General features: G+C 40.9%; 1 protein-coding gene across 1 annotated transcript in view; it reads left to right on the top strand.

Moving 5' to 3' along the window:
• LOC116946693 (syntaxin-12) overlaps window positions 1-19,172 on the top strand; it is a 28,081-nt gene extending 8,909 nt beyond the window's left edge. The window contains exons 6-10 of the mRNA XM_032961916.2: window positions 4,369-4,427; window positions 13,399-13,501; window positions 13,839-13,911; window positions 16,822-16,904; window positions 18,877-19,172. Of these exons, the coding sequence (XP_032817807.1) occupies window positions 4,369-4,427; window positions 13,399-13,501; window positions 13,839-13,911; window positions 16,822-16,904; window positions 18,877-18,969 (411 nt within the window). The 3' untranslated portion in view covers window positions 18,970-19,172. The remainder of the gene's footprint in view (window positions 1-4,368; window positions 4,428-13,398; window positions 13,502-13,838; window positions 13,912-16,821; window positions 16,905-18,876) is intronic.
• The last annotated feature ends 3,981 nt before the right edge of the window (window positions 19,173-23,153 follow it).

Raw genomic sequence — 23,153 nt, 5'->3', positions numbered from 1 at the left:
TGCGTTACATAGCACGGATAACCAAAAAGATTTCCAAAATCTTGAACAAACACAAGATCCAGGTCCGATTTAACACAGTGCATGAAATTTGTGATCTGATCCCATCTGTGAAGGACAAGATTCCTGGCATGCAATATCCCGGCATCTACAAACTAAGCTGTATTTGCGGCAGCAGTTACATTGGGGAAACTAAACGACATGTCTCGGACCGTGTTCGTGATCATAAGGCAGATCTGAAATACGGCAGGACCAATACTTCTAACATGGCTGATCATTACTTTAATGCGGCTGGCTCGCACGAAATTTATTTGTCGAAGACGATTGTACTTTGCAAGCCGAATGGCTATCAACAAAGATTCGTTAACAAAGCCATCCATATATACAGACAAGGACACAATTTCAACCGAGACGACGGTTTTAAACTCGGCATCATTGGAAAGATGTCACTAACCACTTTGGGTCATGACTTGATTTGTGTTTTCTTGTCAACCTCTACCGTCAGTGTGGATGGGTGTAGCAATGTGCAATGCCCCCCCCCCCATCTCTACCCCCCTCTCTCCCCCTATCTCTACCCTCCCCCTTTCTCTCCCCCCCTATCTCTACCCTCTTCCTCCCCCCATTGTCTAACACACTTGGACTGCGCCCTCGCCTTCAGCTCCACCTCTATCTCAACCCCCCCTCTCTCTCCCCCTGTCTTTGCCCCCCCTCCCCCCATTGTCTAACGCACTCCATTGTCTAATGCGCTACTTGTTCCCACCTCTCTCTCTCTCCCCCCTATCTCTACCCTCTTCCTCCCCCCATTGTCTAACGCACTACTTGTACCCCCCCTCTCTCCCCCTGTCTCTGCCCCCTCCCTCCCCTCATTGTCTAACGCACTACTTGTACCTCCTCTCTCCTATCTCAACCCCCCCCCCCCTTCTCTCTTCCCCGTATCTCTACCCTCTTCTTCCCCCCATTGTCTAACACACTTGGACTGCGCCCTTGCCTTCAGCTGCACCTCTATCTCTACCCCGCCCCTCTCTCCCCCTGTCTCTGCCCCCTCCCTCCCCCAATTGTCTCCTACATTTGAGCTGGCTGCCCCGCCCATTTTGAAAGCTTTTATAGGCAGTTGCATTTGGAGGCTTGCCCCCTCTTTTCTCTCTGCCTGATGAAGACCGCTTGTGTTGCGATCGAAACGTCATGGGTTTTTTTTATTTTTTATTATTTTACATTTTTTATTTGTTTTATTTTATTATCTGTTATTTTTATTGTCTATCTACGTGACTTTACCGAAAGAACAAAGAATATGAGAAAGGGAACGTCCAAATAGGAAATGTTGCGCATTTAGAGGTTAGGGGATTTGGCAGAACTGGGATTTCGATTTAAAGCTTTCGTGACTGCAAGGATTCATCTTCTTTGGTTCTTTTGGTTAAGTCACGTAGAATGAGAATAAAATAATAAATTGATAAAATAAAATAACACAATAAAATTCCCACGACGTTTCGGCCACAACACAAGCGGCCTTCATCAGGTGAAGGGACGAGGCTGTCTGGAGGACAGCGCTGGAGCGAACACAGCCAAGCTCAGACCGCGACCTTTAAGCTGTGTGAGAAGAAACAGAGCGCCTTGACAAAGGAATTAGCATAGAATTTAGCATTGAAATAGCTGAGTGTTTAGCTTGTCACTGGTCACAGAAATGGCTATGTTAAAGTCAAAGCATACACATCCACAGAGGCACCCCTTGACAAAGGAATTAGCATCGAATTTAGCATTGAAATAGCTGAGTGATAGCTTGTGACTGGTCACAGAAATGGCTATGTTAAAGTCAAAGCATACACATCTACAGAATAAATGTACTCAATATATTCTTCAATAAGCTGAGCTATTAACAGTAACTGGGTATACACTACACTATATAATGAATACTATATAGTAAACCAATAAAAAACTAAAATATAAATGACCTCAATGTTTTGATTTAAAGCTTTCGTGACTGCAGTAATTCATATTATTAGTTTTTTCGGTAAAGTCACGTTGAAGAGAAACAACAAAATAACAAAATATATATAAAACAATAAAAAATTCTCACGACGTTTCGACCATAACTCTATCTAACCCTAACCCTAACCGACACACCTGATGATCGTTTGAGTTATGGTCGAAACGTCGTGAGAATTTTTTATTGTTTTATATATATTTTGTTATTTTGTTGTTTCTCTTCAACGTGACTTTACCGAAAAAACTAAGAATATGACCTCAATGTTATCAACAAACTCTATAGCATTGTGATATATAACGACTTATTGTTGGTAGCTTAGCTGATTGGAGAATATATAGAGTTTATTGATAACATTGAGGTAATTTATATTTTAGTTTTTTTATTGGTTTACTATATAGTATTCATTATATAGTGTAGTGTATACCCAGTTACTGTTAATAGCTCAGCATATTGAAGAATATATTGAGTACATTTATTCTGTGGATGTGTATGCTTTGACTTTAACATAGCCATTTCTGTGACCAGTCACAAGCTAATCACTCAGCTATTTCAATGCTAAATTCTATGCTAATTCCTTTGTCAAGGGGTGCCTCTGTGGATGTGTATGCTTTGACTTTAACATAGCCATTTCTGTGACCAGTGACAAGCTAAACACTCAGCTATTTCAATGCTAAATTCTATGCTAATTCCTTTGTCAAGGCGCTCTGTTTCTTCTCACACAGCTTAAAGGTCGCGGTCTGAGCTTGGCTTTCTCACTCCAGCGCTGTCCTCCAGACAGTCTCGTCCCTTCACCTGATGAAGGCCGCTTGTGTTGTGGCCGAAACGTCGTGAGAATTTTATTGTGTTATTTTATTTTATCAATTTATTATTTTATTCTCATTCTACGTGACTTTACCGAAAGAACCAAAGAAGAAGAACTGGGATTTGTTAGAGGAGAAGGAGAGCTCGAGTGCGATGATGACTCCAAGGTTGCACTCACTATGACGGGGTTACATCGGAGTGAAAGAGACCACGTCAAAACCGTATAATCACACCTGTGTTATACAAATGTAAAGTAGATGTGTAACGATATGTATGATGCAGGCATCAAATCACGAGTGTAAACATCTACTATTGGTTTATACGTTGTATGTCATCGGTTTAGGTAAACCATGCAGTCACCAGAAGTACACTTTCACCATAGTTGTAAAAAAAAACCGTTGGTTCTGGAATCAAATCATGATCCTTGCAGATATGCACTATTCACACATGCGCAATATACACAACTGCATGCCTGCAATCTACATACCCCACACCCACATACAAGCGTCCATGCTTTCCGAATGTTATTCTTAAAGGACGACATCTCAGAACACAATTATACTTTGCAGATGTATCACTTAGCTCTGCATTCTGTCCTATCTAAGCACATGCCCAAAGTATTGTTCATGTGAAAAAATAATTAAAAGTTGGGCATGTCACTGACATTGCTCCCATGCAAGTTTGTCAGTGTAGTGATGGCGACAGTAGAGGGCAGTGGTGGTGTTAATGGCTAGAACTGTTTTTTTTAATCGCAAATGAAGCTTCAGACTGATTGCAATTGTCGGACAGTCTGGCACACTGTCGCTATTATTTGTTTGGGTTGCATTTTATTTTCATCCTATGGAGACACTTGTCCCTGCCATTGGAACATGGAATTTTTGCCACTGGCTGAGTGATGTAAACAGATGTCCACTGCGTCAATATTAATTTGAGCAGTCCATCATTTTGACATGACTCTTGACTTCCTTTCAGGCTCCATTTAAATAAAATCATCTTTAGTCTACATTATGGTGTTCTGTCACAAAGCAGTGTTGATGGTGCTGAATGTTTTCTTGTGTGTACTTGTGCATCATGGGCAGCATAGAATTATATTTTAAGTCATTCACTTAAGCAAGTGATTTGATACAATTTTAATCCAAAATCATAAGTCATGTGAAACAAGAAAAAGTAGTTTAACATTGAAAAAATACAAACTGATTAACTTAACGTCCTGCACAACATTTTAAATGAATAATTTTATATTCTTATTATAAATTATGATATAAAACTGAATCTGTAGACTTTAGATTGCTTACACTGTTTCTTAGATTCCCTCGGCAATAACACTGAGTGGTGACGATGCTTCATTATCAGCTACTTGAAACCCATTGCTGTGTTAAAGCGGTGTGTGCAAAGTACCATGGTTAAAAGATGTCATTTCTGGAGCAGTGCAGTCCCTGCAGAGGGAGCAGGGAGGTGGTGTTTATAGCGCCACTCCACACTCTATGGGCAAGTGAGAGAGTAAGCTTTAAGGGCAGCGGTTGGGATCCAATGTTGCCAATTCGTCATGAGCGATGCCATCTTTGCCCCCTTCCTCCCGTGTGGCTCAGGGAAACTATTTGGACGAAACTGCAACACGGGATGGACACCTGGTGAATGTCGGGGAAGGGTGAGTGCAGACCCGTCAGCAGAAAATTACACCCATTGGGGAACTCTCTTTAAAATTGCAAGCATATGCAGCCAGCTGCATTGTACGCCACTGCACGAGCATGCACATATTGCTGTGGCAATCTACTTTGCAATATAACGATTACACTGCTTCCTCTATATAAAGGCATGTGTGTGCATGGCCCAGCTGTGTCAGCTGCAGCAGCACACCGTGCATCACAAGACCACTCTTGACATCGTGAAAGGGATGTGGCCCATAATGAACACAATGTCCGAGACTGTTTCAGTAATGCTGTTGATAACACGTAAACTATAAACACAAAAACTTGTATGTAAACCAAACTTTCGTTCCTAGACCACACATTAAGGGAACATTAACGTAATGCACCCAACCGCACAGTGACGTGCTATGTACATAAATATTTGTTCTGTATTTTTTTTCTTTCTTTGCTTTTTGTAAAATGGGAATAATGGAGGCAGGGGTGCGCTACCACCCACCACCGCCTTGTGTGGAGTGCTCCGCGTCGATCGGCCTTCGTGTCTGGTTTTGGTTTTGCTAACGCCCTGCTCAGAATAATTCATAAACACAGCCATCTGGAAGGGACGGCACTTTGAAGCCATCCGAGGTCTTTGAGAAGCGAGCACTGGGCTAGCTCGTGCGTGAGCGAGCAGTTGGAATTATGTTGGGCGCTGCTTCTTCCAGCTCGCATCCATGGGTGTTTTTACATAAATGTCATGAAAAAGAATGAAGCACATTCGTGGTAATGTTCCTTGGAACTTTGTGCTGAACAGTAAGCCCTGCTGTTGTGTTGCCTTAGTGGTGATTTAAAGCACAGACATAACTGGTTCTGTTTAGTGAAATCTGAAGTGGTGGGAATATTTTTTCAAGACGAAAACTTCAGACAATGTAACATTTTAGCTTCAAATGCTAGTGGATTTTTTAATAGTGGAGGAGAATTTATAAGGGATCAATATTGTTCATAAGGAATTAAATGAAGTGGAGTAATGTTTGTGCTTGCTATATGCTAGATGTGTGGGTGGTACAGTATAAGAATTACATGTGGTTTCTTTGTGCAGATGTGTTTAGTAAAATCGCTGCCAGCCATGTAGATATATGCTGTAGCTTGTACAATGTTTGGCAGCTTCACTGCAGGCCAGAAAAATAATTGGCAAACTCTTTTGTCATCTCCCAATTGAACAGTTGAGTGTTATCTATTAGATTAGCATTACATGACCTGCACAACATTCTATGAAAAATAAATATTAAATCATGATAGATGACCTCTGTCTTTCACTTCCATTGTCTTCTATTTTCGTTGTCTCTGATAATAAATACTATGGTTTGTGTTTCCGCACAGTACGATGTTGCAGATGCACAAACTTGCCGCTCAAGCCGGGCTTTACGCATGATCATATTTTCCCGCGGTTTAGGTGCGTTTTCCACAGCTATCTTTGAAGTGGGATGCAGTGTATTAAAGCAAACGCATGCAAGAGAAGCCTAACTCGACACACAAACAGATATTGTCTAATTCTGTTCGGCTCTCGGTGAGGATCCAAAGGTTGGCGTGTGTGTTGGGCACAGGTTGCACTCCTTCCGCCTCCTGGCTGGTCACGGCAGCAGCGCTTGCAGCCACACCGAGTGCTGTGTTTTGGAGCACGTGCACATGACAGCCATAATACAGTGGTTCCTCGCTTTACGATGCCAGCGATAAATGATCCGCCTCCCATAGGGTCCCATTGTCTCTATTAATGATACATTTCGATTATCGATGTTTACAATATCACGCGGCCGCCGATTTCGGCCAATCGGAGTGCTCCTAAGTGGACTCAGCAGACCTCGGCTAATCAGCGACGGCCTTTTTATGAGTGTTTGATGTGCATTGCTTATGAGTGTTTGATGTGCATTGCTTATGGAAACAGCTCTTGAATACTTCGTGTTTTTTTTACTTAAGTGAAATGAAATCAATAACAGTGGCCCCTAAAAGGAATGAAGAAATACAAAGTGAGGAAATAAATTAGTGTGCAAATTAAGCATCCATCTTAGCCTAAGGTAAGAATTTACAGTGAGGGGAAAAAAGTATTTGATCCCCTGCTGATTTTGTACGTTTGCCCACTGACAAAGAAATTATCAGTCTATAATTTTAGTGGTAGGTTTATTTGAACATTGAGAGACAGAATAACAACAAAAAAATCCAGAAAAATGCATGTCAAAAATGTTATGAATTGATTTGCATTTTAATGAGGGAAATAAATATTTGACCCCTCTGCAAAACATGACTTAGTACTTGGTGGCAAAACCCTTGTTGGCAATCACAGAGGTTAGACGTTTCTTGTAGTTGGCCACCAGGTTTGCACACATCTCAGGAGGAATTTTGTCCCACTCCTCTTTGCACAGCATTTCCAAGTCATTAAGGTTTTGAGGCTGACGTTTGGCAACTCGAACCTTCAGCTCCCTCCACAGATTTTCTATGGGATTAAGGTCTGGAGACTGGCTAGGCTACTCCAGGACCTTAATGTGCTTCTTCTTGAGCCACTCCTTTATTGCCTTGGTTGTGTTTTGGGTCATTGTCATGCTGGAATACCCATCCACGACCCATTTTCAATGCCCTGGCTGAGGTTCTCACCCAAGATTTGACGGTACATGGGCCCCGTCCATCGTCTATTTTATGCGGTGAATTTGTCCTGTTTCCTTAGCAGAAAAACACCCCCAAAGCATAATGTTTCCACCTCCATGTTTGACGGTGGGGATAGTGTTCTTGGGGTCATAGGCAGCATTCCTCCTCCAAACATGTTGAGTTGATGCCAAAGAGCTCCATTTTAGTCTCATCTGACCACAACACTTTCACCCAGTTGTCCTCTGAATCATTCAGATATTCATTGGCAAACTTCAGACGGGCATATATATGTGCTTTCCTGAGCAGGGGGACCTTGCGGGCGCTGCAGTATTTCAGTCCTTCACGGCGTAGTGTGTTACCAATTGTTTTCTTGGTGACTATGGTCCCAGCTGCCTTGATCATTGATAAGATCCTCCCGTGTAGTTCTGGGCTGATTCCTCACCGTTCTCATGATCATTGCAACTCCACGAGGTGAGATCTTGCATGGAGCCCCAGGCCGAGGGAGATTATTGACAGTTCTTTTGTGTTTCTTACATTTGCGAATAATCGCACCAACTGTTGTCACCTCACCAAGCTGCTTGGCAATGGTCTTGTAGCCCATTCCAGCCTTGTGTAGGTCTACAATCTTGTCCCTGACATCCTTGGAGAGCTCTTTGGTCTTGGCCATGGTGGAGAGTTTGGAATCTGATTGATTGATTGCTTCTGTGGACAGGTATCTTTTATACAGGTAACAAGCTGAGATTAGGAGCACTCCCTTTAAGAGTGTGCTCATAATCTCAGCTCGTTACCTGTATAAAAGACACCTGGGAGCCAGAAATCTTTCTGATTGAGAGGGGGTCAAATACTTATTCCCCTCATAAAAATGCAAATCAATTTATAACATTTTTGACATGCGTTTTTCTGGATTTTCTTGTTATTCTGGCTCTCACTGTTCAAATAAACCTACCATTAAAATTATAGACTGATAATTTCTTTGTCAGTGGGCAAACGTACAAAATCAGCAGGGGATCAAATACTTTTTTCCCTCACTGTATATTTTACGCTCTATGCACCTTTTCATGCTCTATTAATTATTTATCCATGTTTTTATTAATAATGCTTTAATATGTTCTTATAACGTGTTTTTAATTAAATAGCATGTTTAAATGATAAACTATGTTTTTAGGGTGGAAAAGGTCGACTTCCCATCGTCTTGGAACAAATCAAGCCTTGAACACTTTCCTATATTCGATGAACGATAATTTCATTTAACGGTGGTTTTCGTGGCACCAATTAATATCGTTAACCGAGGGACCACTGTACTGTTAACTCTAATTTGTTTGGTTAGTTAAAGCAGATTGTGGATTAACTGCTGATTTCTTTCTCGTGGTCTTTTCCCAAGTTATAACCTTACTTCATTCAAGACACATGCTGTTTGTCACTGGCCACTTTACATTTTGGGCCTTTTCAGCCTGTGCTTGACAACTAGAAAAAAAACGTTTCATTATTATCAGCTCATCACTATTTAAGGGTTAGTAGCCTGGTGCCCATGTGATCGAAACATCAGCAAGTCAACTGATTGAAGAAATGATCAAGAGAGAACAACATCTACACCCCTTTTATACGTGGTTAAACAATAACTATGTTCATCTTCTTGGTTCTTTCGGTAAAGTCACGTAGAATGAGAATAAAACAATAAAACAAAATAAGACAATAAAATACTTTTAATTAAGACATCCAAAAAGGGTAGCTTGCCTTTTTCGACCTCCATGGTAAATCTGATGGCTGGGTGTATGGAGTTGATGTGGTCGAGGAATTGGTCTAGAGCAGGTAAGCCATGTGGCTTACCTGCTCTAGACCAAATGTCTGAATGCCGAAGTGTATGTGATTGTTCATAATAAAGGTTTTTTGGTTAGATCGCGTTATTTATAAATGTGTCGTAACCCTCCACCACCCGACACGGCCAATCAGCAAAAAAGTGTCACGTTGACAAAAGACAAATAGTTCACTACTTTCGCCCACCGGTGTATTGAATAGTGAATCCACAACATTTACAGTTTGAGTACGACGTTTCGCTGGTAATTACATCCAGCATCATCGGGCAATTCGCCAGAATGGTGAAGCCCTCGCTTGTTCCCGGTCTTAAATAGAGCAGCAGCACGGTGACGTCATTTAACTCATTTCAGGTGCAGTGATTTGAGGCGGGGGGGGGGGGGGGGGGGGGGGGGGGGGGAATTGTAATTATATAATCGATTGGTAATCAGTCAATGGTTATCATTAGTAATGAGTTGTAGATTAGTAATTAGTTGTAATGTGTGTTATTGTCATTATATGCTACATTAGTAATCCGTTAATTAGTATGTGTTTCCCCTATAAGGAATTATAATATGTATTATTTAATAATACGCTTCCAAGCCGCACTAAGCCTGTAGCTGTCAGAGCGATTAAATTTATTTCTATTCCTCTCAATTTCAATGGATTCTCTAATTAGTCTTTGCCAGTAATAATTAGTTTTACACAACACTTCAACGTTATCAAAATCAATTGAGTGTCCTTGTTGACAAGCATGTTCTGCCACTGCCGACAGTTGTGTTTGAGATAATTTAATATTTCTTTGATGTTCGTTTAGTCTTATGCTGATGTTACGTCCCGTCTGTCCAATATAGCATCTGCCACATAAACAATTAATCCGATATACACCTTCTGTTGATAATTTAGGTAATGCGTCTTTAGTGCAAGATACTAGTTTTTTTAATTTTGTGTACTGTACCAAATCTTACTGTAATGTTTTGCTTTTGCAAAACACGGGCTAATTTGTCAGTTACTCCTGAGATATGCCATTTTTATTGTTTTAACAATCTGATCGCTTTCAGCAGTATTGCTTTGCGATCGTGATTTGGCATTCAGTGCTCTGTTAATTTGAGCATTATTGTAGTCATTCTGTCTTAGTGCTTCTTTAACGTGTTTGATCTCTCTCACTAGACTTTCACCATCTGACACTGTTTTAGCCCGATGTATGAGCGTCTTGATAAGAGAGGATTTCTGAGCAGGATGATTATGCGAATCTGCATTCAGATAGGCATAAGTGTGCGTTTGCTTTCTGTAAACGCTGTGTTATTTTACCATTTAGGCCATGTCCAAGCAAAATATCTAGGAACGGGAGTGTGTTATTCACCTCCATTTCCATGGTGAACTGGATGGCTGGGTTTTGTGCATTGAGATGATTTAGAAAATCATTAAGTGTATCTTTACCATGTGGCCAGACAACCAAAGTGTCATCCACATATCTAAACCAAAAAGATGGTTTTAATGTGCTCGAGGCAAGTGCTCTTATTTCAAAGTTTTCCATGTACAAATTTGCTATAGCAGGGGATAAAGGAGAGCCCATTGCTGCTCCTTTTGTTTAATGAAATCCCCTCCATAAGAAGTAAGTGTTATTTAAACAATGGTCAGCGAGTTTCGGAATATCTTTTGGTAAACCTGTATTCTTTACTAGTGTATCAAGTAATTTAAGCGATTCGTTCACTGGAACCTTAGTGAATGGAGAAATCACATCAAAACTTACCAGAATATTAGGATTAAGTTTAATATCTTTAATCACATTCACAAGATGTTCTGAATTTCTTATGAATGAAGATGTCCTACCGATGTAGGGCTGTATTTGTTTAGTTATATATTTTGCAAATTTATACGTGGCAGAGCCAATTTGTACTGACTATGGGTCGTAATGGAATGCCGATTTTATGAATCTTTGGTAGCCCATACAGTCTAGGTGGTTTTGAGGCCCTTGGCTTAATTTGGTATTGTTCATTCTTAGGGATTAATGCATTTGCAATTATTGCAGTAGTCTTACGTTCTAAAGTATTAGTTGGATCTCGTTTAATTTTAATGTAGGTACTACTTTCCTCTAGTAAATTTCTAATTTTATTATCATAATCGGCTCGTGACATCACTACAGTAGTGCGGCCTTTATCAGCTGCCAGGATTTGGATATCCTTATTTACACGCAGCTCTCTTAAGGCTTTTGCTTCGTTAGAGCTAATATTTACTTTTGGAACTGCTATTCTCAATTATTTTGGCAACCTCGTGTCTAGTCACCTCTGCCTCATTATGTGGAAGGAGTCTTACTGCTGATTCTACCTCAGCAATGATCTCATCCACTGGAATTGTGCGTGGGGTAACGGCAAAGTTAAGGCCTTTAGAAAGGACAGAGATCATGTCACTGGTTAAAACAGTGTTAGTTGAGGTCATTACGGTTTTGTTTTTAAATTGTTCGTTTTTAGTAGGGATTTGTTTATTATGAAGTCTAGAAAATGTATTCATTTGGTTAGTTTTTGTTAGATTAAATACATTATCAGCCGATTGTTGTGTTATGGTATCGATTATATTCCAATAATGCATGGATACACTATTGCTTATATCTAAGTGTAACTGCTTTAGCGATTCCAAAATGTAAGATAATTCACTCCTGTTGTGCTGTATTCTCTCTATTAATAATAATTCGCTAGCTTTGTGTAGTATTTGGTTAGCTTTTATTTTCTAAATCATCTCAATGCACAACCTGGCCATCCAGTTCACCATGGAAATGGAGGTGAATAACACATTCCCGTTCCTAGATATTTTGCTTGGACATGGCCTAAACGGTAAAATAACACAGCGTTTACAGAAAGCAAACGCACACTGATGCCTATCTGAATGCAGATTCGCATCATCATCCAGCTCAGAAATCCTCTCTTATCAAGACGCTAATACATCGGGCTCAAACAGTGTCATATGGTGAAAGTCTAGTGAGAGAGATCAAACACGTTAAAGAAGCACTAAGACAGAATGGCTACAATAATGCTCAAATTATCAGAGCACTGAATGCCAAATCACGATCGCAAAGCAATACTGCTGAAAGCTATCATTGTGAAAACAATAAAAAATCCATATACCTCAGGAGTAACTGACAAATTAGCCCGTGTTTTGCAAAAGCAAAACATTACAGTAAGATTTGGTACAGTACACAAAATTAAAAAACTAGTATCTTGCACTAAAGACGCATTACCTAAATTATCAACAGAAGGTGTATATCGGATTTATTGTTTATGTGGCAGATGCTATATTGGACAGACGGGACGTCACATCAGCATAAGACTAAAAGAACTTCAAAGAAATATTAAATTATCTCAAACACAACTGTTGGCAGTGGCAGAACATGCTCGTCAACAAGGACACTCAATTGATTTTGATAACGTTGAAGTGTTGTGTAAAACTAATTATTACTGGCAAAGACTAATTAGAGAATCCATTGAAATTGAGAAGAATAGAAATTACTTTAATCGCTCTGACAGCTCCAGGCTTAGTGCGGCTTGGAAGCTTATTATTAAATAATACATATTACAATTCCTTATAGGGGAAACATACTAATTAACGGATTACTAACGTAGCATATAATCACAATAACACACATTACGACTAATTACTAATCTACAACTCATTACTAATCATAACCATTGACTGATTACCAATCGATTATATAATTACAATCCCTCCGCCTCAAATCACTGCACCTGAAATGAGTTAAATGACGTCACCGTGCTGCTCTATTTAAGACCGGGAACAAGCGAGGGCTTTACCATTCTGGCGAATTGCCCGATGATGCTGGATGTAATTTCCAGTGAAACGTCGTACTCAAACTGTAAATGATGTTGATTCACTCTTCAAAACAGCGGTGGGCGAAAGTAGTGAACTATTTGTCTTTTGTCAACGTGACACTGTTTTGCTGATTGGCCGTGTCGGGTGGTGGAGGGTTACGACACATTTATAAATAACGCGATCTAACCCAAAAACCTTTATTATGAATAATATTGGTCGCGAAAGCCTACGTGTTAAACTGTATGTGATTGTGTGGTTGTGCGTGTCTGCCCGCGTTTGCGTACGATTGTGTGTGTGATTATATGGTTGTGTGGGTTCACGTGTGTGTGTTCATGTGGATGTGTAAGCTCGTGTCTATGTGTACGCTTATGTTCTGTATGCTTGCATGTGGCATGCGATTCTTGTTTATATGGCCGTGTGTACGGTGTGTGCCTGTCTTCATATATGCATATTCAAAACATTAAAAAAACTAGGAAATGTTTTAATTTTACCAGGTGAGGCCCACTAGCTGTATAGCTCTTCAGAAGCGACCTGGCCACATTATAGCTTAATGAGATGGCTTATCACATGGAAATGTATTGCAGCCAAATACTCCTTAAACACATGATTGTACATGTGGAGGGAAGAGGAGGACCCGGAGAAAAATCAACGCGATTTAACCCACGGCCTCCTGTTTAACAGGCGTGGTAGTTAACATCTTGCCAACGTGACACCCCAATATACACGTGTGTATGTTTGCAGGTTTGAGGATCGCACGCTGCAGTCACAGGCGCAGGATGAGGGTATCACAGAGGAGGACCTGGAGGAGATCAAAGAGAGGGAGGTGGCCATCCAAATGCTTGAGGTGCTTGATCACTGGTCACTGATTCTTACATTGCTTTTTTATAATTTCTCATGGTTTTTATCTTATAAAAATAAAATAAAAATTTCCGCCAACTTATTGCAATCATGCAGGAACTCCGTAACGGATGTTTCCTTTAACATATCATAGATATCATGCTTTAATTGCATACAATTAGCCAATTAACCCTGTGTTATTTACTGGAAATAGTAAACACGTGAATTTTGTCTTGGTTTTACGCAATAACAAACTAAAACTAAACATCGTTATGGAAGATCTCCTGAGGCCTTGCAGAGGAAAGTGGGCCAGCGGCAGCTGATGGTATTTCATGGGTTGCCAGGCTGACATCATGGACATCAACCAGATCTTCAAGGACCTGGGAACCATGATCCATGAGCAGGGGGACATGATTGGTGAGGATCCATATGCACACCGAGCACCATTGTTGCTCCTGCCAGGCAGTTTAACCACCTTGCAATGACCAGGCTGACTTGTTTGGGTGCTTTCTCGTCAATTTGCATCTGATATTTGATGTAATGTTCTTTCTGTTCAGGCAATCAGTTCATAAACCACAGGGATTTTTACTGCTGGTCTAGAGCTGTCATCTTTGGTTTTAAGATTTAAAAATAATTTAGATTACAAATAACATGGTTAATGTGATGGTACCGTTGTAAGTGGACTTGTACATTATACCTTAGAAGAGCTGTAGTTAGATGGCAGGATTAAAGCAGCAACATTAAAATTGGAGAGGTGTCCTGCAAGAAAATTGTCTCTCACCAAAGCTGTCATCAACGTTTTCCTTGATTTGAGAAATAAAGAATCAACAAAAATATAGAATATGCATATATTTGTTGATGACAAGTTATCCACAAAATTATTGAAGACCTTAACAAAGAAGGTTGGAAAGTTTTGCTAAATAAAAATAAGATGGAGGCATTCATCTAGAAGTAGATGATCAAGGCTGATGATGACACCACATTTAATTGCAATGATATACCACTAAATTAAACTTCCCCAGTGTAAGCCAAGTCATTGGTATACTATTCTTGGTTCTTTCGGTAAAGTCACGTAGAAGGGAAACAATTTTTCGATTTAAAGCTTTCGTGACTGCAAGGATTAATCTTCTTTGGTTCTTTCGGTAAGGTCACGTAGAATGAGAATAAAATAATAAAATAACACCATAAAATTGTCAAGACGTTTCGGCCACAACGCAAGCGGCCGTCTTCAGGTGAAAGGTACAGACCTGTCGGGATGACAGAGCTTCAATGAACGATGTTAAGATTCGTAGCGACTTTTAAGCTGGTTGGGAGAAGTGAGGCACCTTGACAAAGGGGTTTACATATCAAATAGCTGAGGGGGATTAGCTTGTGACTGGTCACAGGAATGGCTGTGTTAAAGTCAACCTCCACATCCACAGAGGCAACTAGTAATTTAGCATTGAAATAGCTAAGGGATTAGCTTGTGACTGGTCACAGAAATAGATGTTAAAGTAAAGGCCTACACATCCACAGAGCTTCAATGAATGATGTTAAGATTCGTAGCGACTTTAAAGCTGGTTGGGAGAAGTGAGGCACCTTGACAAAGGGGTTTACATATCAAATAGCTGAGGGATTAGCTTGTGACTGGTCACAGGAATGGCTATGTTAAAGTCAAAACCTACACATCCACAGAGGCAACTAGTAATTTAGCATTGAAATAGCTAAGGGATTAGCTTGTGACTGGTCACGGAAATGGCTGTTAAAGTCAAAACCTACACATCCACAGAGGCAACTAGTAATTTAGCATTGAAATAGCTAAGGGATTAGCTTGTGACTGGTCACAGAAATAGATGTTAAAGTAAAGGCCTACACATCCACAGAGCTTCAATGAATGATGTTAAGATTCGTAGCGACTTTTAAGCTGGTTGGGAGAAGTGAGGCACCTTGACAAAGGGGTTTACATATCAAATAGCTGAGGGATTAGCTTGTGACTGGTCACAGGAATGGCTATGTTAAAGTCAAAACCTACACATCCACAGAGGCAACTAGTAATTTAGCATTGAAATAGCTAAGGGATTAGCTTGTGACTGGTCACGGAAATGGCTGTTAAAGTCAAAACCTACACATCCACAGAGGCAACTAGTAATTTAGCATTGAAATAGCTAAGGGATTAGCTTGTGACTGGTCACAGAAATAGATGTTAAAGTAAAGACCTACACATCCACAGAGCTTTTAGTTTTGATTGGTTTACTATATGGTATTCATTATATTGTGTAGTGTATACGCAGTAAATGTTAATAGCTCAGCTTATTGAAGAATATATTGAGTACATTTATTATATTGATGTAATTTAGAATTAGGTTTTTCACATCGGTTTACTGTTTGACAGTTGAGCTGTTGCAGCCCTCTTTGGCGTCCATGTACGAGATGCCTCTGTGGATGTGTAGGCTTTGACTTTAACATCTATTTCTGTGACCAGTCACAAGATAATCCCTTAGCTATTTCAATGCTAAATTACTAGTTGCCTCTGTGGATGTGTAGGTTTTGACTTTAACATAGCCATTTCCGTGACCAGTCACGAGCTAATCCCTCAGCTATTTGATATATAAACCCCTTTGTCAAGGTGCCTCACTTCTCCCAACCAGCTTAAAAGTCACTACGAATCTTAACAGCGTTCATTGAAGCTCTGTGGATGTGTAGGCCTTTACTTTAACATCTATTTCTGTGACCAGTCACAAGCTAATCCCTTAGCTATTTCAATGCTAAATTACTAGTTGCCTCTGTGGATGTGTAGGTTTTGACTTTAACATAGCCATTTCCGTGACCAGTCACAAGCTAATCCCTCAGCTATTTGCACAAGCTAATCCCTTAGCTATTTCAATGCGAAATTACTAGTTGCCTCCTGTGGATGTGTAGGTTTTCACTTTAACATAGCCATTCCTGTGACCAGTCACAAGCTAATCCCTCAGCTATTTGATATGTAAACCCCTTTGTCAAGGTGCCTCACTTCTCCCAACCAGCTTAAAAGTCGCTACGAATCTTAACATCGTTCATTGAAGCTCTGTCGTCCCGACAGGTCTGTCCCTTTCACCTGAAGACGGCCGCTTGCGTTGTGGCCGAAACGTCGTGACAATTTTATGGTGTTATTTTATTATTTTATTCTCATTCTACGTGACCTTACCGAAAGAAACAAAGAAAAAGGGAAACAATAAAATAATACAAATATAAAACAACAGGTTTGGAAGTTTTGCAAACCTATGTGATGTACCAATCTTCTCCAAGTCACTGGATTGCAGGTGTGTGCAGCTTTGCCCGGCTGTAACCTTTACTGCGTTCCTCGTGCAGACAGCATCGAGGCGAACGTGGAGACTGCGGAGGTGCATGTGGAGCAGGCGAATCAGCAATTGCGCAGAGCAGCACAGTACCAGGTGTGGCAGGGGCTCTCTTTGTGTCACCCTGTCATGTGGTAGTGGCTGCCGTGCAGTTCAGCCCTCTCACTCCCCACTCTCTTGACTGGCTAATCTCTCATTAGGTCTCTGGGTGTCTCATGATTGCATGTTTTCATGCACGTTGCAGACTTGCATGATATTGTTATCCCTCTGTGAATCTGACGCCCTACAATTAACAACATTCCTTTGCACAGCGTGTTGGCGTTTTGATCTTGTGCTGTAGGATTTTTCCACTTGATGTAGATTTTTCAAATGCGTAAATATTAAATAAATGTTAAAAATGAGAATTTTCCTAAACATGAGTACCAGTGCTTGACGTGTCAGGCTACGGTGTTACCACAGGTCACGCCCTAACACGTAAGAAGTAAAATATGTATGTTGAACTTCTTTCACAGTATAGCCAAATGGAGGTGTGGGAATATGCGTATTGCTACTCTCATTCAATTCAATTGGTTTCTTTTTACAAATTCTGTTTGTCGTTCCGATTCATTTGACCGCATTGTTTCCTGCACCCTTGCCTGTTAACTGGAAAGAAGTGTTTTGTGCCATATGCTGAGAAGTTTTTTCATTGGGGATGGAAATCAATTCTTAAAACAAACAATAAACGCATCAAATCTCTTTTGCAAAAACACTTTTCTAATCTACAAACTACACGCACATATTATGATGCCATGGCATTTTTGTTTTAATGCCTGGCCTGACATGGCATTTAGAAATGGGTAATGTGATGACCAATGTCATCCATAAGAGTTTTTTTTTGGGTTAGAAGGGCTCGCATGCGCATGCATAATGTACGTTGGCTCATTAATCCCCCCCCCCACTTTGCGCAAGAGCGCAGAAGTGTGGTCACCACATTTACGCCTCTATATAAGGAACGAAACAGGTGGACTTATCCACAAATCTGGCCGTCGCCTCATGAAGCTAGTTGTAATTACTGATGAAACGTCGTACTCATTGTAAATGTTGTGGCTTGACTCTCCAACACACCGGTGTGCTGTACTAGTGACGAATTGCCATGTTCTGACAACCCTTACTAGTTGGATGTGTCGGGTAGTGGCGGTTTTAACGACACATTTACGCAATCTAACCCTAAAAAAAACCTTATGGGTAATGTGATGGGTACAACAATTAGTCGGACAAAATATAACGATACACGGCACAAATTTAAACATTCAATTAAACTACAGATGAGATGGTACAAAAGTGAGGACAGTACAAGAGGGACAAAACAACGTCTATGCACAAATACAGTACAAAATTTAAAGAATACAGAACATGTGAAAGATAAGATGACGGTACTAGTTTTCATCAGCTAGCAAGTCAATTTTGTGGGCCTGTGTGTGTGTAATTATAAGTTGAAATTCTGGCCCTCATGTAAAGCAATGGCAATTGGAATGTGAATAAGAATTTTGGTCTCCCCGAGATCATCTTAGCCAAACATCAGTGTCGGTAGCAATGCGGAGATATATGCAGATGGGCGTAGTAGTTGCTTAAACTACCCTGTTATAAGCCACACTGATCTTAATGCCAGCTCACAAATTTAAATCACTGCCTCTTCCACTCATGGTAATGTCCTTTTATTACGCAATAAAGCCTTGCTATATCTCCATCTGGCAGTAGGTTGCAGATATTACGGTGATTATGATAATATGATAATGCCCTCTTAGGAAAACTTAACATTTCCAGGAGGGTTCTGCATTGGAATGCTCAGCCATTCCATTCATCAGTATTTGGTTCCTAAGAAAGGAAACAGCTATATACCTGGAGAATATATACAAGGCAGTGACCTCTCACACTGTACAGGTGGATTCAATTGTCTTTTCTCTGTGACCACCTTGCAACCCAAACCAATAACACCTGGAGGTCAGGGTTGGGAAATGTGTCCAGGTGTGTGTTAAAGTTTGCCTGTGTATCCACTCTTTGCACCCCCCCCCCCCATCTTCCCCGGCAGACCGCATCGCGTAAGAAGATCTGCATCATTATTGTCGTGCTGGCGGTTGTTGTGGCCATCGTGGGCATCATCATATGGCAGACAACCAAGTAGCCGTTGGGATCGTGAACACTCGGCCTGGGCGATATAGAAGGAGAGGGTGGGGAGGTGAAGATTATTTCTCTGACAATACGATGACGTTGGTGTGCATAAATAGGGCTAGGCTTTTTTTCTCAGGGGGTAGAGGCAAAGTGATTGGGTTAAAATGAAATTTACAATCTAAAATAAATGAATATCTTTTGTAGATTATGGTGTGTCCCAGGCAGTCTATCGTGAATTTAAAGCTACATTATTGAGAAAATACACAACCCTTTCCCATTCCAATCATACGTGTACGTCATCAGAAAGGAATGAATTTCGAATGGAATCGGAAGTGAAAGGCCACACGGGAGGGCATGTGGCACAGTTTGGCGCCAACTATCATTGAGTGCGGTCCTGTCGCTACAGTTCTCTGCGACGAGTACGGTACAATGTCTTTAAAAACAGCAGCGCTATGCCTCTAAATCAAATTTACTCTAACCGCTTACAAATTCCGAGATTCGGCGGTGAACGAGACCCACCCTGCAACTTGCAGACATCTCGGAATGGGAAAGGGTTCAAATGTGCACTCTAGTAACATCACTCCCATAAACTTATTTACAACACCAATGTGCCATTGTCACTAGATCTATAATGGCATGCTTGACCATGACGACTTAAAATCGTTTCGTGTATGAATAACACTTCACAATTGCGTTGGATGACCTGGGACACACCGCTTTGGTTGCGTCTAACATTTAATCTTAGCTACGCAAGTGCGATGGTGAGTGTTTGCCAGCTCCGTGTGGGGATGGGGGAGGATGAAATGGGAACACGGGCTTGCCCCCAATCCACTGGCATTACAGCAATCCACTAGCATAACATCTGCTTGTGTCATCTACCTAGCACTTAACAATTACTCAACTCCAATGGCTGGCCATATGAATGAACCTGTACTGGAACTCCTATTCCTATGCTGAGCACAAACCCTGCACCTTGACCACAACACTGCACCTAACCTTTCGCTGTGCCACAATTGTGCACTTAGCCCAAACGCTAACCCTTATAACCTCAACGCCCAAGCTAACCATGTGTCTAACCTGAACCCCTATACCTGCACATCACCTTTGGGACCTTGAGCCCTTATGAGAGTAGCTCGTGGAGTCTTGAGACGGAGCATCTGTATTGCTGTGGAGGTCGATTTTAAGTTGGCTTCCGTTGGGTGTTAATAGCACATGTTGTTTAAAGGAGTCTGGCACATGATGGTGTTAGGTAAGCCTTTGTGTGATTACATATAGAAAATAGCCAAATGGCAAAAAGAATAAAGTAAATAGATTAATCTTAACCATACTCTTAGTGATTATCATATTGCAATGTATGTAGCCTGTAGAGAATGGTGTAATTTAGTCTTAACACAGCCTTGTAACATTTGCCAAAGCAGGAATTCTGTTTAACATTGTTAACAGTTTGCACATGCTTTGTTGCCATGTGTTTTAACTTGACCACTCTGTCCTTTGCTGTAAATGCCTCTTGCGCACCCACTCCAGTTACCATCCAGTTTATAATTTGCTACGGTTGCATAAGTGAATACAGTATCCATGCACCAGTGCGTTTTCCAAAACCCACATTCAATCACATTCTCTTCATGAACTTCAGTGGCTTTGCTGCTCTGCTCATTGGCTTGTTTACATAGAAGCGCACCTGTTTGGCAAACCATATAGACAAAAACATAAATGTTTAATAAAAGCCTTTTTGTTCCATATTGAATATTTTATATAAAACGCTCCGTATACATGCTGGTGGACACAGATGAAAGTTGTGCACGTGTTTACACACGTTTGTGTAAACACGTATACAACCAAGCCAGGCATGATATTGGCTACGGGCGGAACTCCTGCATCAGGCTGCCTCGGGCAGCACGGCGGCATGCCAGGCCCCTCTGTAGTTTGCCTTGATATTGCACTGAGTGTTACACTGTCCTTAACTTAATTTCAGCAAAATCGCAACCACTCTTACGTCTCGTGTCCATGTTTGTAAGCAGGTCTGATTGCACACGGAGTTGTCATGATGGTCCATGAGAGCGTGCCGTGTATACCACATCGCAGGTGTGAAGACCAGTGCACAGTATGCTGTTGACTCCCCATTCGTACCTGCGAGGAGGCCGTTTGACGACGCACGCAATTTTGTCAGCAGAGTTGAGCGGTTTCCAAAAAGTCACTGTCAATTACGCAGGATCACCGTCTTGCTCCTGTGGCAGTTGTCCTTTTAGGCAGTGTCAGTGGCTGCCCTCTTGTCTGATTTTTGTCAGTCTCAAAATTAGAGGCTTTTGTGCTAGCTTGGTAAAAAAAGATTTTGAGAAAAAGTGATAGTGACAGTGCTTCACGGAGTTTGGTCATTTTTTTGAGAAGTTTAACCAAACACTAGAACATGTTCAGAGTTTTGCAAATCGTGATCGCATGTGACTGCACATGAGGACGGTTTTCAGGACAATTTTAATTCTGCCCTGCCAAAACGGTTAAAACTTGAATTTCGGCTGCCATAGTTTATTTATTATCAAAGCCAATTTCCATGATGGTTTTAAGCAGTTTTGACTTGTGCTCGTGTGTGTGTGCAGCCAGCGTACGAGCCAACAAGTACGATGGACACAACGCCGTGTTAAGCACGATAAATATTGGAGGGCACTTGGCGTGAATGCTTGACTTTCCCTTAGGGGCGCACCCTGTCCATTCATATATGAATACTTGTTTAGGAGTAGCGCACTGTGTGTGTTTATAAAATAAGAAATAAATTGCATTCCACGCTGATCAAGGTTGTAATTCAAAGTGTAATAAATGTTGTGGTCCAGATCATGTCATTAAGTTCCATGCATTCCTGTTTTCAACACAGCTTTAAATTGATACATTTTGATTTGAAGCTTTCGTGACTGCAGGAATCCATACTCTTTGGTTCTTTCGGTAAATTTCGATTTAAAGCTTTCGTGACTGCAATGATTCATCTTCTTTGGTTCTTTCGGTAAAGTCACGTAGAATGAGAATAAAATAATAAATTGATAAAATAAAATAACACAATAATATTCACACGACGTTTCGGCCACAACACAAGCGGCCTTCATCAGGTGAAGGGACGAGACTGTCTGGTAGGACAGCGCTGGAGTGAAAGAGCCACGTTCAGATCACGGCTTTTAAGCTGTGCGAGAGGAACAAAGCGCCTTGACAAAGGAATTAGCATATAATTTAGCATTGAAATGGCTGAATGATTAGCTTGTGACTGGTCACAGAAATAGTTATGTTAAAAGTTAAAGCATACACATCCGCAGAGGCACCCCTTGACAATGGAATTAGCATAGAATTTAGCATTGAAATAGCTGAGTGATTAGCTTGTAACTGCTCACAGAAATAGCTACGTTAAAGTCAGACCATACACATTCACCGAGGCACTTAGTACAAATCAAACAGAAGAATTTAGCATTGAAATAACTAGGCGAATTTAGCATTGAAATAACTGAGTGATTAGCTAGTGACTGGTCACAGAAATGACTATGTTGAAGTCAAGGCCTACACATCTGAGCTATTCACAGTACTATATAGTGAACCAATAAAAAACGAAAATATAAATTGCCTTAATGTTATCAATAAACTCTATATTCTCCAATCAGCTAAGCTACCAACAATAAGTCGTTATATATCACAATGCTATATGGCGAAAAAATGGGTGGATTCTTACCCTCAACTTTAGCACCACGGATAGCTACGGCCCCCGTTCAGACGGACGAGTTCGTCCATGGTCGGAACAGGAGGGGGAGAGAGACGGCTGCGAGGCGCTATTATACTCCATGTTGTAAAACCATACCATTAACCGTGGTGTGAGAGGTATTAAGAGTCAATGCTGGCGAAAGAGCTGCGGTCTGAAGGTCATCGTAAAAATACAATTAATTAAGAACAGAAATTATTTAAAACATCTTTCCAGTGGTTACTAAGCCAGAATCCATCTTCTCGGTTGAAATTGTCTCTGTGCTTGTATATGTGAATGGCCTCATGAACGAATCTCTCATGGTAGCCGGTTGGTTTGCAAAGAACCTCCGTCTTGGAGAAGTCAATGTCATGTGAGCCCACTGAATTATAACAGTGATCTGCCACGGCAGAGGAGTTCGTCCTACCGTGTTTCAAGTCTGCTTTATGTTCGCGGATGCGGTCCGAGATATGTCTTTTGGTTTCTCCAAT

This window comes from Petromyzon marinus, chromosome 27 (genome assembly GCF_048934315.1).
Source record: "Petromyzon marinus isolate PM22_M1 ecotype Great Lakes invasive population chromosome 27, UKy_Petmar_22M1.pri1.0, whole genome shotgun sequence".
Classification (NCBI taxonomy): Eukaryota; Metazoa; Chordata; class Hyperoartia; order Petromyzontiformes; family Petromyzontidae; genus Petromyzon; species Petromyzon marinus.
Note: the sequence above shows the minus strand (reverse complement) of the source record. Positions and strands in the feature narration are given on the sequence as shown.